The following is a 13,978-nucleotide window of genomic DNA, read 5'->3' as shown; positions in this document are numbered from 1 at the left end:
TTGCATACTCTCAGGAACCAACGAACTCAAGCACCGATGATGGCAAACTTAGGCACCGATGCCAACCGTGCCACCAGTGAACTCAGTCCCCCTGCATTTCAGCCTCTGTTATGTCGAGCCCAAGCTTTGAGATTTTTATGAGGGCTAGGCTCGAGCTCAAGTTGTAGGCCTGTTTGTCGAGCCAGACTCAGGCTCGGGCCTGAAAAAATCCCATTAATAAAGAACAAAAGCCTGGCCCGGCCCATTAACAAGTCTATTGACAAACCTACCAGCCATTAACATTTATTATATCAATATTGACTTTTAGCCTAAGCAGGGACCACGAGTCCCGTATGGTTTGAACATGGAGATTATTATACAGTGGAGGATAAATTAGAGAATCCGCTTTTGGTGTTTTCTCCATGGAAGCTTTCACGCCACTTGGTGTTGGGCTGATCATTGGTTGCCATGCATTCTTCTCCCAACGTGTGTATGACTGCTATGCAATCAGCTTGCTGATTTGGTATATTCATTCTCTTTGCTACGTATCTATGGGGTTTTGAAGCTCCACTGAGGCGACTGAACTGGTTGGGTGTTGGTGGCTAAGGTGGACGGGGAAGAGGGGAAGAAAAAAAAAACAAAGAAGAAGAAGAAAACAGGGTAAGAGGAGAGAAGGATTAAGAGAGTGGAGAGAGAATGAGGACTGGTAATGGGTTTGGGACTGATACGGATTAATGAAGGAAAGGACAGAACAGTAAAATGTCAAAAATAATGAGAAGGTTAGTGTTGGATTTTGAAATATTTCATTCGAGTGGCACATTGCATCAAAAGCTGCAGATAAGTATATAAGTATATTTCTCAAGGCTACCTGTGTTGGCTGTAGTGCAATTTTATTTACACTAGTGCAAATGCAAAAAAAAAAAAAAAAAAAAAAATGCAGACTTTGGTTTAATCTTTGAGATTGGCTTCAGTCAGTACAAGATCCGTTGGAACATTGTTCAAACAACTTTTATAGCTTTTACAGCTTTTATAAATCACATAAGTATGGAGATATTCTCAATGCAAGACTATAAAGGCTGTTCCAATGGGCCTTGCACGGATTGAATTTGGTTTCTTAATTTTTATGGGTTTTACTTTATTCTGTTCTAGGTCTTATCTTACTTCATTTGTACTTCCATCAAACAAAATAAAGTAAATTTTGAAATAAAAATAAACTAGAATATGCCCCCAAATCATTTGCACTATCATAGTTTTGCATTAGTTCAAATAAATTCACATTGCAATCAAACACAACCTAAGACTAAGTTTGGAAGGATTGCAAATACAAATATCAACGGTGCAAATTCAGGTTTAGCAATATATATGACATTTTATAAACAGTCTAATGAGATGCACGTTCCCAACAACCTAAATAATCAATTCTCCTAAAATTTCTCTTAAACTACCTCTCCCACTATCCCCACTTTCTCTAAAATTATTTCTAATTCCTACTTGTCTTCTAATTCTTATTTATCTCCAAAATTATCTCTAATTTAGTAGAGTTTCTCTCTTAAATTATTTGTAATTCCTATTTATCCTCTCCCATACTTTGTATCTATATTATCTAAAAAGTTTGGATTAAAAAATTTAAAAATTATTTAAATATTATAACAAAATTATATAATAAATTTAAAATATTTGTTAAAAACATAAAAAGGTAATTTTATATTTTTATAAAATATACCACGAAATTATGTACTAACAATTTAAATTATGTTTTTCGGATTATCAATTTAAATGTTTTTTAAATATTTAATAATATGTAATAGCTTTAAATAAATATAATTCAAATAACAAAAAAGTTAAATATTTTATAGATTATATAAATATTTAAATAACTAAATATTTATCATAACTAGATTTTAAATGGTTAAAATAACAAAATTATATAATAAATTAAAAAAATCTTCAAAGTAGAAAAATAATTATAACACTATATTAAAATTAATAATAATTTAATATATTACAAAATTAATAATGAAATTATGTAACAATAGTATAAATTATGATTTTATGGATAATTAAATTCAATAAATAGTTAATACTTTAAACTTTAAATATTTTACATATTATTTAAGTATTTAAATAAATAAATATTTTAAATAAAATATTTAACATGACTAGATCTTAAATACTTAAAATAAAGAAATTATGTAATAAATAAAAAAATCCTGAAAATTAGAAAAATAATTATAATATAATATTGAAATTAATAATAGTTTAATATTTTTACATAATGTTGTAAATAACTAATTTCAATTATATCAAGTAATAATTCAATAAAATAACTTTAAAAAATAACATTTTTCTATAATAATTTTAGACTCTTAATCCATATTTATTATATAATTATATATATATATATATATTAAAATTATCATTTATTGTATTTTAGTAATTATTTATTATTTTTGTGATAAATGTATTTTCAATGATTATGTGTACATTTATTTTGTTTTTCTATTTAACAAAAAAAACTTTTAATAATGAATGGAGATTAAACTACTATTATTGAAATTTTTAAATTTAATATATTGTACTTATTGTGTTTATTATATTTTTGTTATAACTTATTGATTATTTTTATTAGAAATTTTACTATTTATTAGCTAAGTTAATATATTTTTTGTACTTATTGTGTTTTTTTAATCATTGTATTTTTTCATTATCAATATATTTTCAGTAATTGTGTATTTTCACTATAAATTTTCAATAATTATTGGAGATTAAACTATTCTTATTTATCAAAGATGAGACTATTAATTTAGCTGAAATTATGAGTGTTCGTGAATTCGTTCAGTTTGGCCATAGGCTATTTGGCCAACTAAATTGACTTGGTTAGGTTGGGGAATTGGTCAGCTAAAACCGATTGACCTTTTGTGAAATCCAACCCACTCAAATTGTACCAGTTTGGGTTGATTTTTTGGTTTGGTTAGTCGATTCAAAAGATTTAAGCATAAAAATTAAATTAAATTTTAAAATTTGTAGTGCAATTATTAAAAATAAATTAAAAAATTAGATTTATGATATAAAACATTTTAGACTAAGAAATATGGGAAATTTCCTACTTTTCCATATTAAAAATTATATTTAAAATATAAAATATTAATATATATCCATGGTTAGGTCGTTATATTTTGGTCGGTTTACAAATGGCCAAAGTGAAACTTATCCAACTTTGTCAAATAGGGAAATTTTTGAACCAAAACCGACCTAAAATACTAGAAAAACAAGCAACTCAAGTCGAGTTGATAGGGTTGGTCGATTTCATAAATTTGATGAACAAACCTAACTAAAATTAATTAGTTATTTTTGTATTATAAAAAAATTATTATAAGTACTGTATAAAATATGAATAACTATTAATTATTTAAAAAGTTGAAAATATAAAACAATGGTATACTCTTATGTGTTTCTATTAGGGTCATTTACTAGAACACACATTTAGAGATGGCAGTTTTTCTCATCCCCGACTTCCCCGACCCGATGGGGCCGGGGATGGGGATTAAGGTCCCCGCCCTGCCCCCGACCCCGATTATATATATTATATATTAAATGTTATATATATATTAAATATACTATTATAATTTTATATTATATATATATGTATATATCAAAATATATTTAAAATATTATTTATAATTTAAATTATTTATTTATTTTAAATAAATTTATTTAAAAAAATACTATTATCTAAAAACATTTTGGGGATTCGAGTCCCCACGAGGAACCCATCTCCGTTGGGGATCAAGGATGGGGGTTAATTTTAGAATCAAGTTCAGGAACGGGGAATATGACCCCCGCCCCGTTGCCATTCCTACACACCTTATAGTTTTACATATTTACTTAAACCTACCTTATAGTTTTCATTTTACTAAAACATCCCATATATTTTACAACTTATTTACTTAATCAACATTTCATTAAGGAGTATTTGTTTTGCCATTAGACCTATGATTTTTTCCAAAAATACCCTTAACACTTTTTTGTATAGAAGACAAAATTGACCAAATATAGCCAATAGAGTTGGTTACCCGTGTCTTATTAAGGGCAAAATTGGTATTTTTATTTTCTTTTGATTAAATTTATTTAAATGAACATTAGTAAATGGCATTTTAATAAGATGCTAACTATAGGATAGATTTTAGTAAATCCATGAAACTATAAGAGGTATTTTAGTAAATGACATTTTCTATTATTTAACTTTCTCTTAATAAATACCGTGCGAGGGTCCCCGCTAGTTTATACTATATTATAAAGTGATTGGGTCCCACGCTAGCACCCCTCTCCTCCCATTCCCCATTCTCTCTTCTCTCCTTTCTCCCATACCCCTTTCCCTTTCCCTCTCTTTCTCTCTAGATCTCCTTATCTTTCTCTACCCAAGCCTCCCAAAAGGCCATGTGGCAAGAGACTTTTCTTTTCAAGAAATGTCTCTATTTGCCAACTTACGTAAGCTATTTCACCACCATAACAACAACAAAAACTTCCAAATAACTAACGTAGAGGAAAAGGAAGCTTCCTGAAAGAGTTTCCTTCTCCTTCCTTTTTCCAAACAAAAATTCATTTTTCACCATTCTCCTCGTTTCCTCTCCCAAACACAAAACTTCTTTCCTTCTCTGCCAAGAAGTTTTGTGTTTTGGAGAGGAAACGGGGAGAATGGTGAGAAAGGAATTTCTGTTTAAGAGAGGGAAGGGGGAATGGGAGAAGGAGGGGGAGCTGATGTGGGACTTAATCACTTTATAATATAGTATAGATAACATATATTCTTTTACATATATCATATATCTTATAATGTAATAAAAATATTATATATTTATTATGGTAATATATAAAAACCTTCCCTATATTATTGAAAAAACATGCGGCTTAATGCATTAATTTTTCACAAGTTTCCATTTTATATTTATATTTATCAATTTAGATGGAAATTTACTAAAATACTCTTTTCTTTTTCACTTTTAATTGAAAAATCACTAGGTATTGAAAAGAATAAAGTAATTTTACTCTATAAAAATATTAGATATAGTGAAGTTTAGATTGGCAAATCCAGCATTTTCAATTATATTGAAAGATGGCCTAACTCGTAAGGGTAATTTCATAACTTTCAATTCTTCATTCCTAAAACAAACATGGAAGGAAGGTAATTGCATGTTTTAAGTGAAATTATAGGGAAGGTTTTTGTGAAAATGAAACCTTTAGGGTGATTTTTTTATATTTTACCCTATTTGATATGATTATGTTGTATTTAAAGTTGTAAGATAGAAAGTCCGATATGGCCTGGGCACAGGCCCTTATCAAAAGCCCATGATCACCTAAAACATAATTTAGGTGGGCATTTGATGACACTTTTCAGAGGTATGGTGTCTAGAAAAACCAAGCTCCTTTGGTGTTGCCTTTGAAAATCAATCTGAAATATGTTTTCAGATACAAAATTTTAAGTTCGTAAACTGGCACTTAATGCGTTCAAATGCATTTTAGAGCTAGGAAAAAGTTGGAAATACCCCTCTAAAAATATTGAAATGGCACAAATTGCCCCTTTTTAACCTTGAACCTAAAAAACCTAATTCATTTGTGTTTTCTCTCTTGAATGAACAAGAAATAAGATCACCACTTGCATCTGATTTCTCTTTAGGTTTCTCTCTCAAACAAATATGCGCGTCTGAAAATTACTCTAGATTTCATGGCCTCAAGCCTTTGCGTTGAACAAACTGCATCTAACATTGCGTATTGCTGTATTCTTCAACTTTTAAGGGTAACACTACATGACCTATGGAGATGACTTGTGAAGCGGTTTGGATGCAGCGGAGGAAAGGTGAAACGAACACTGTGAATCGAGAAATCAAACTCAGACTTTGTCGGTTTTTGTGAGCGGTGAGTCCTAGGGGTGCACCGCTGTGGTGACCCACAAGGGCTTCACGTTGTTAATCCGGTCACCATGCTGCATCATGATCACATTTTGCCGAAACCACTAATGGGCATGGTCTATGCTTTCCAATGATTGATGCATCAAAGATGTGGAACATTTCAGGGCGAGGGAGAGATGACAGGTTAGGGAATGATATAATTTTCTAAATAAATTATATTTTGAATTGAATAAATTATTTTTATTTTTTAGTCAAATATTATTTTGAATTGAATAAATTATTTTTTAGTTTTATGAGTTTTTTGTATTATTTTTTATTTTTATTTATGAGTTTAATTATTAATTATTAGTGCTATTTATTTTAATATTTTTTAGTTATTAATTATTTTGTTTAATTTTTTATATATTTTTAACTTTTCAGACTTTTTCAGATTTATTAAACGCCATTTTAGCGAGTCCGGCTTCTATTGGGGCAGAGTCCATGCTCCCATTGTTCATGCAGCATGAAAATGTGCCACGCGTCTTTTGATTCATGCGTTGGCTTAATGCATGTGAAACGAATTAAACGGAGTCTATCCTTTGCGCCATTAGCTTCTCCTTTGTTCCATTCCGCTTCCCACTGGTGCTCGAGACTCTCTCCAACCGGCGACGACCAGAAAAAACCTCAAGTTTTTTGGTTCGTTCACAATCGGCGACTGTTTCACCGGGTAGAGCGCTTGTTTTGCATGTACGGAAATCGATACCTCGCATTTCCACTACTATTCTATTACAAATTTTTGGGGTAAATTACAAAGACACCTCTTATATTATGAGATTAATGATAAAATCCCCATGTATTTTTTTTATAATAAAGACCCCCTTAACTTTAGCGGTTAGACAAACACTCTCCTTAGCCGTTAAATCAGATGATTACCAAAATATCCATTAAACTTTTTCTATTTTTTATTTTTTTGTCCTTTTTTTTCTTAAAACCTATATAAATTATTATTTTCCTTCTTTCTGAGTTTCACTTCACATGTCATGATCATGGCATTGATGTTTTCCTCCTTATTGAAATTGCTTGAATTCTTTCTATATTTTTCATTTTTTTATTTTCCCATCAGTACTCTTCTTGCAAAAAAAACAGAGGAGGAGAGGAGAGAGGAATCCGACTGGGAAACAATAGGTTTTAAGAGAAAAGGACAAAAAAATGAAAATAAAAAAATTTAATAGAATATTTTGGTAATTTAACACTTTCTGTTATCTAACATAACAGCCACGGGGTCTTTGTTTAATGGCTAAAGTTCAGGGTCTTTCTAAATAAAAGTACAGAGGGATTTTGTCACTGACCATGGTACAAGGGGGTTGTTTCTAATTTACCAATTTTTTTGTTCCTGACCCGGTGCAGGTTCGAAACATTGAATATTTTTCTCTTTCTTTTAATTCATTCTTTGATTTTTTTTTCCTGGGTATCTGGTAAACGAAAAGGAATTAGGAGAACATTTGGTCAAGAAGTAAAACGAGGGAAGTATGAGCGGGTGGTGTGGAGAGAGTCACTCTAGCTCAGTTTTAATGGGTTTACGGTGATCGATTCTGACGGGAAGTTGGATTTTAGGGTCGACAATTATATGGACAGTCATAGGGAAGAGATCCTCTCATGGACGGCTCAGGCAACCCCCTCCCCACCATGCGTCGCAAGGTGTCTCTGTCTCTCTCTGAATTCTTAATTTTTTTTTTTCATGAATCTTTTGAGCTTTAATTCGAATATGCTAGGTCATGTGTTTACGGGATTTTCTTCACCCAACACCAGATTCGCTTACGTGATTGAAGACTCCTACTGCCAAAGATTGTGCGAAGTACTCGATGAATCGAGGAAGGGAGGAAGAGGGGAGGAATTTCCTTCTGTGTATGTCTTTCTTTTGATCGTACGATCCGGTTTCAAGCCTGTCTTGCAATGTCCCTCGTTTTACTTATTAACCAAATATTTTCTTGATTCCTTTTCATTTACCAGATGACTGGCAAGGCAGAGTTTCGACGAGTCTCGAGCGGAAAGTAGAATGGAACGGAGCAGCTAACGACGCCAAGTATAAACTCCGTTTAATTCGCTTCGCACGCATTAAGCAAATACACGAATCAAAATACACGTGGCGCGTCCTCGTGCTGCACGAGTGGCGCGCGAGTGGAGCGAGTATGGACTCTGCCCTGATAGAGGCCGAACCCCCCACCGGTAGGAAACCCAAATTCGCGGACCCAGAAAACTGCAACGGGTGAACAGTTGGGTTGCTTTTTTTTTCCTCAGTTCTCTAGATCATGTGGTTTTTCTACTATTGGACTGAAGATGTATTATCAGGGTTTGGTTTTGTTGGAAATGGTGATAGTTCTAGTTCAATCATGGTCGATTCAGAAGAATGTTTGTCAATCTATAGGCGTCATTTTTGTTTCTTTTACCATTTGGGTCAAAATATAATCTTGAACATAATCGATAAAGAGGGAAAGAGTAGACGGTTGAGTCAAAATTAGGCGGATGTCTTTGACAAGTGAGAACTCACCTCTGGATGTACTGAAACGACATAATAAGACACATGTTGACAACCTCAAATGGTTAAGGTTTCAATGATTATGATGATGGAACTGATTAGAAATTAATAAGGCAATTACTGGTATAAATGCTAAATCGACACATTTAATACCTTCCACAAGCACAAAATTTATAGATTACATGATGCTCACTAACTTCGTAATTAAGCACTAGATGCTAAATTGTATTTTTATCCTTACCCCTTTTATATTATTAGCAACCCTTCTCTTTGCTGAAGGTCTGGGTATTATTGTACATATATAATAATTTCTCAGGTTGCATGAGTCCAGCTGGTTTCTCATATCTCATTCTCATATGCCTTGTTTAATTAATATTTAATTAAAGAAATTTCAGAACTCCCATTTTATTTTGTCATCTATCTCATTTGGATTATGTCTGGTATCCCTTAATTCATCCATTATTGCCCTCTTACTTTATACTCAACCTGTTTTCTAGATGCTGGATCCTTGATATAATGCAGATTTTTATGGTATTAATTGATTAGTTCTCTTTTTGTAGGTGGTGTCATGGTGAGCAATCAACTGCATTAGCAACTGCAACTGAATCTAGCTTACAGGTTCATTTAGAGATTCTCAATAAAACAAATGTAGAAAGTTGTTCAACCATTACCTATTATTTTGAATACTAACGGGGTCACTTCTCTAATAGATCAAAATCCTCAAATAGAAAATAATTATGTATATCAGAATTAGGTTATTTCCATATGAAAGAATATACTAGATCCTGCTTTCTATTATTACATGTGCCAATTCTTCATTTATAGCCAACTTTCATGGCTTTTTGTATGGAATGAACTTGACCAGAAAGCCATCTGTTGAATCTAAAAAGAAATAATTTTAAGTAAACCATTCTAGAAATATTCACAACTGTCAACTGCAAACTATCTTACTAGTATACTTTTTGACTTGCAAAACTGGCAGATCTAAGAGATTGAGTTGTTCCCCAGTCTTGATTGAATGATTTCCTTTTCCTAATATGTATTATTGGACTGCAGGAGCGCTTGAACCATGGATTGGTGTTAGGAGATGATTTTTTTCTCTTTCTGGAAATGGGTTCTGGTAGACCTGATTAAATATAATGCAATTCATCTTTGCAGGAACTAGTTGAATGGAATAATCGCTATATGCAGAAGTTTGGATTTGTTTTTCTTATATGTGCATCCGGGAGAAGTACACCTGAAATACTTGAAGAATTGAAGGTAAGATCTGAACTTATTTTTGTTTTTTTTTTTTTGATAAATGGAACTTTTTTTTTTTTTTCTCCATTTCTTTTCTATTTGTGTTAACACAAAATATATACTTTTCTAGAACCTGATAAGATGGTAATTTGCAATGTTTAGAAAACCAGACTGGACTGGCTGGGTGGACCAGTTGAATTGAGACCTGGGCCCTTGATCGGTTTTGTCATACCCTGGAAAAACCATAATTCATGAAAAACAGGCCAAAACTGGCTAACCAGCTGGTTTGACCAAAATTGGTGAACGGGTCCCAGTTTTATAAAACCGCTCGGGTCACTACATGAATAGAAAATTCAAAAGGGTAATAGCAAGACTTGAACCCAAGACCTTTATTTATGTGTATTGTCTTGTTATCATTAATGCTCTCTTTACTAGTGTTTATTTACATCCCTTTAATGTCTAATGTCTATATTGCTTTAATATGTGCATATTTTAAAGAAGATGTGAGTTGAGAGGCTTGAACTCTGGTCATTTGTTTTAAAAATTTAGGAACTAGCCATCTGTCCACCACATTCAATGTAATAATATTTGTCTTAGGGTGTGTGTGTGTGTGTATATATTGTCATCACAGTTTGACCTTCGGTTTGACTGCAGTTGAACCTCTAGGACCTGTGAACCCCTCTCCCTTTTCTGGTTGTATGGCCAGTCTGGTTTTTAGAACGTTGGTAATTTGTAGCTATTTTGTGTATGATATGTCTTTCTATGAAAATTCATCAAAAGATTCTGTTGACTTGATAAAAAATGCATTAAAAGTTCTTTTTGCGGACTGAATTAGAGAGCAAGAGGTCAGGGAAGGGGATGCAAATTTGATGAGGCCCATGAGGGTGCCGAAAGAGGGAGAGATTCCTAAGAAGAGCTACAGAATGTTCCCTATAGTAGAGGAGGATACTGAAGAAAGTTGGTAAGATTTGGAGGAGGAAATTAATGGGGTTGAGTCTGATTCAGAAGGCTTTGGAAACAGAGAATGGGGATCTGATATAGGGTATGATGGGGAAGGAGAATAAGTCTTGATGGATGAAGCGAAACTAATCAGAAAATCTTTTCCCTTGAAGCAGGTGATGGACATGAAGTTCAGGTAGTCAAGTATTGGTTTGTTGTTTTTCCTTGGGGGTGGGGGTGGTGATTTTGTTAGAGAAATGTTTTGAAGGCTTGAAGAAGAGGAGGAAACGGTAAATAAGTTGGAGGATGGGGTCATGCTTCTTGAGAATCATGGTAAATTGGTAATGCCCTTGAGGGAGAAAAGGGAAAGATTAACAATGGAGCTGGTAATTTCTAGAGTGGGATGCTCTTGTGCCCTATTTTCAGGGATGAGGGCATGACAGGAATTGCAGTATTGAGTTGATAGAGTCTAATGGGGAATGAGGCTCTGTAGGAAGACTACATTGGAGGTGGTGGAACCTTGTGCTAAGAGGGGAAGGGGAAGGGGTAAAATAAAATTAGAACATGGTGTCAGGGGGAGGAATAAAAGTGGTGAGGATAGATTCTTCAGTTGTTTGTTTTGGACTTTTGGGAAGACAATTTGTCTTTGGTATTGCATTTTGGTAGTTGTTCTATTCTCTTTTAGGTTTTGGTTCATGTACTGCATTACACCACTTTTTCACAGCTTGGTCTCTAATACATTTTTCCTAAAATATGTAATTCTCTCAAGAAAGAAAGTGAATACAGATGACATCTATCTGAAATTTGAACTGTCAAAGATGTGTTACATTCATCACTTCAAAGTGTACATCTCACTCAGGATGCCCTTATGCAACCTTTTGCTCATAGCAAAAATGGTTTCTTTTTTTTTTGATGAATGCTCATAGCAAAAATGTTAATCTTAAGGAGACTTTCTGGCTGACCTACACATACTTCAAAGCCAGATATCACTCTGTCTTCTTGTTTTCTATTTATTATTTGTTCTTTCTGTTAGGTTACATGATTCTGTAGTTTATAATTCTAAGTCACTTTTCTACTTGGCTCTGTCAAAGAAACGGTACCCGAACAGACCCATAGTCGAGTTTGAGATTGCAGCTCAGGAGGAGATGAAAATAATTGAACTGCGTCTTGCCAAACTGTTTGCAGCTAAAGCAGAAGTCACTTCTCCTATCGGTACTCAGTATTACATCTCTCAAGTGACAAAAGCCGGAGGTATCTTTTACATAACACTGTCTTCTTTTTTAATCAAGTAAACTGTTTATACTTATTAACAGATGTCTGTTTTCTTGTTCCATTAATGTTCCTTTGCATCTCCATGCTGTTCCCCTTGTTTTTTTTTGGTTAACTTTGTTGCATGTGTGTGCTTAATATTTTGTGCAACATATTATTGTCTCTATTTTGATAATCTTTATTTTGTCAAACATATTGATCTGTTGGCCTTTGATGCAATAATTATAAATATAGATTATCATGTGATATGTCTATAATCCAGGACATTTTAAAGGTCGGATGTACTAACATAGATCATGTTCCTCCTCATCTAAAAGCCTTGTCCCAACATTAGTATCGGGTACATGAATCCTGTTTTACCATTCTGTTCCATTTAGCACTATATCCATTGTTAAATTATGAGCCCTTAAACCATTCTTACTACTTCAGCCCATTTACTTTTTGGTAGCTCTCCTAGCCCCTTCAAACAGATCACTTTTTTTAGGAGTGCTATAGATGGTCTTCTCTGTATGTGACTGAACCATCTTAGTCTACTTTCCCTATTAATCCAGGACATTTTACTAAATTGTCATAGGTTCAAGTTCCACACAAGTGATTTTTAATTTATTTTGTTCATCAAATACAATATTTTATTAATATATAAATATATAATATTTTCAGTTTTTGATTTAATTTATTTATACTATTCAGTATCCGATTGCAACCCAAATTCAATTCGAATATAATAAAATTCTGGTTGGAATATGAATATAAATGGGTCAAATTTGGATCTACTTATATCTGATATGATTCGATCTGTTTGCAGACCTAGACTTGATGAGTTGTCTGAGTGGTGATTATTGGCATTTAGGGGTTTCCACAATGACCTTTAACTGAAAAAGAGAGATAATTTGAAAAGATTGTGACATCCCTCTAGCACTGTCATCCAACTTGTATGATTCATTAGTAGATTCATGTCAAGATATGTATGGGAATTCATGGAAGTTCACTCTATGTTTGCAAAAAGGATATATGCATGAGGCAAAATACAATATCATTTTGAAAAATCGTGGTGTAACTTTTGAAAGTAAAAAATTTGGTGCATTTTGTCCAAGGTTGATGTTTTGTTCTTCAACTTGTAGAAGATCGTGTAAGCATAATTGGAGCACATCTGACTGCTGCTTCTGAAGTTCATGGCAGTGGTAAAGCATCTCAAAACTCAGCTAGAACTCGCTCTCCCATCACAACACATGTCCTGGATGTCTCTCGTGGATCCCCAGCTGCTGGCATTGAGGTACAGTTGGAGATGTGGAAGGGCAGCAGACCGTTCCCATTGTTTGGCGAGCTTGATTCAGAGGGCTGGATACTCCAAGGCTCTTCATTTACAAACAGCGATGGGCGTAGTGGCCAGCTAATGGGCATTGGTGAAAGCGTGGATCCTGGGTTCTATCGAATAAGTTTCAATACTGGGAAGTACTCCCCCAGTGGGTTCTTTCCGTATGTATCCATTGTGTTTGAGATCAAGGAGTCTCAGAGATTGGAACATTTTCATGTTCCTCTGTTGCTGTCTCCTTTCTCATTCACAACATACCGGGGAAGCTAGAAAACTTCATTGTTGGTTCTGATGCCACTACTTCTGTGAATAAACTATGTCCATTGTGTTTCTTAATGAACATTTTGCTCATTGGATTTTGTACTTGTAAGTGCTCTTGGATCATGGCCGTGTCAGAATGATTGGGTTTTTTTTCCCCTTATTTTATGCTTATCATCCTCTGTTATTGGCTTTGACTATAAGCATCTGAGTTCCAAATTTAAGGGCCGGCGACAGTCTAACGTGCTTTAAATTGAGACACCGACCATTTACTTGATACTTCGAAGAGTCAAAAGAATTCAGGGTATGTTTGGTTCACAGGAATAGAGGTCCGGAGCCGGAATCGGAATGGTCAGCCATTTGGTGGGGTGGAATCGGAATCCAATTCCCATTTGGGCAGAATGGCATTCCCCCATTTGATGGAATGGTCATTCCCGACCCACCCCCTCGGAATTGGATTCCCATTCCAGCCAGTTAAAACAAGAAAAATTAAAATGACAAAAAAACCCCCACAAACCCCCGATTCCAAATTTCCAACCTCTTTCTCCTCTCTCATCACTCCCT

At 33.8% G+C, this 13,978-nt stretch overlaps 1 protein-coding gene across 1 annotated transcript; it reads left to right on the top strand.

Annotated features, from left to right (window-relative positions):
* Window positions 1-8,087: 8,087 nt before the first annotated feature.
* On the top strand, window positions 8,088-13,526 carry LOC148880776 (uric acid degradation bifunctional protein TTL-like). Its single transcript, XM_088962800.1, has 5 exons — window positions 8,088-8,134; window positions 8,958-9,015; window positions 9,556-9,657; window positions 11,667-11,826; window positions 12,966-13,526. The coding sequence occupies exons 3-5, from the start codon at window positions 9,583-9,585 to the stop codon at window positions 13,424-13,426; spliced, it is 696 nt and encodes a 231-aa protein (XP_088818926.1). The 5' UTR covers window positions 8,088-8,134; window positions 8,958-9,015; window positions 9,556-9,582; the 3' UTR covers window positions 13,427-13,526.
* The last annotated feature ends 452 nt before the right edge of the window (window positions 13,527-13,978 follow it).

Source organism: Nelumbo lutea, chromosome 1 (assembly GCF_056320005.1).
Source record: "Nelumbo lutea isolate HS-2025 chromosome 1, American lotus-T2T, whole genome shotgun sequence".
Taxonomy (NCBI): Eukaryota; Viridiplantae; Streptophyta; class Magnoliopsida; order Proteales; family Nelumbonaceae; genus Nelumbo; species Nelumbo lutea.
This window is presented reverse-complemented; position numbering and strand designations above follow the sequence as displayed.

What these genes read in the sequence shown, in the direction of transcription:
- LOC148880776 (XM_088962800.1), top strand. Translation starts at nt 9,583, where the DNA reads ATGCAGAAGTTTGGATTTGTTTTTCTTATATGTGCATCCGGGAGAAGT. An exon ending in AAATACTTGAAGAATTGAAG is followed by an intron (nt 9,658 to 11,666) that starts GTAAGATCTGAA and finishes GCTCTGTCAAAG; the next exon opens with AAACGGTACCCGAACAGACC. An exon ending in TCAAGTGACAAAAGCCGGAG is followed by an intron (nt 11,827 to 12,965) that starts GTATCTTTTACA and finishes TTCAACTTGTAG; the next exon opens with AAGATCGTGTAAGCATAATT.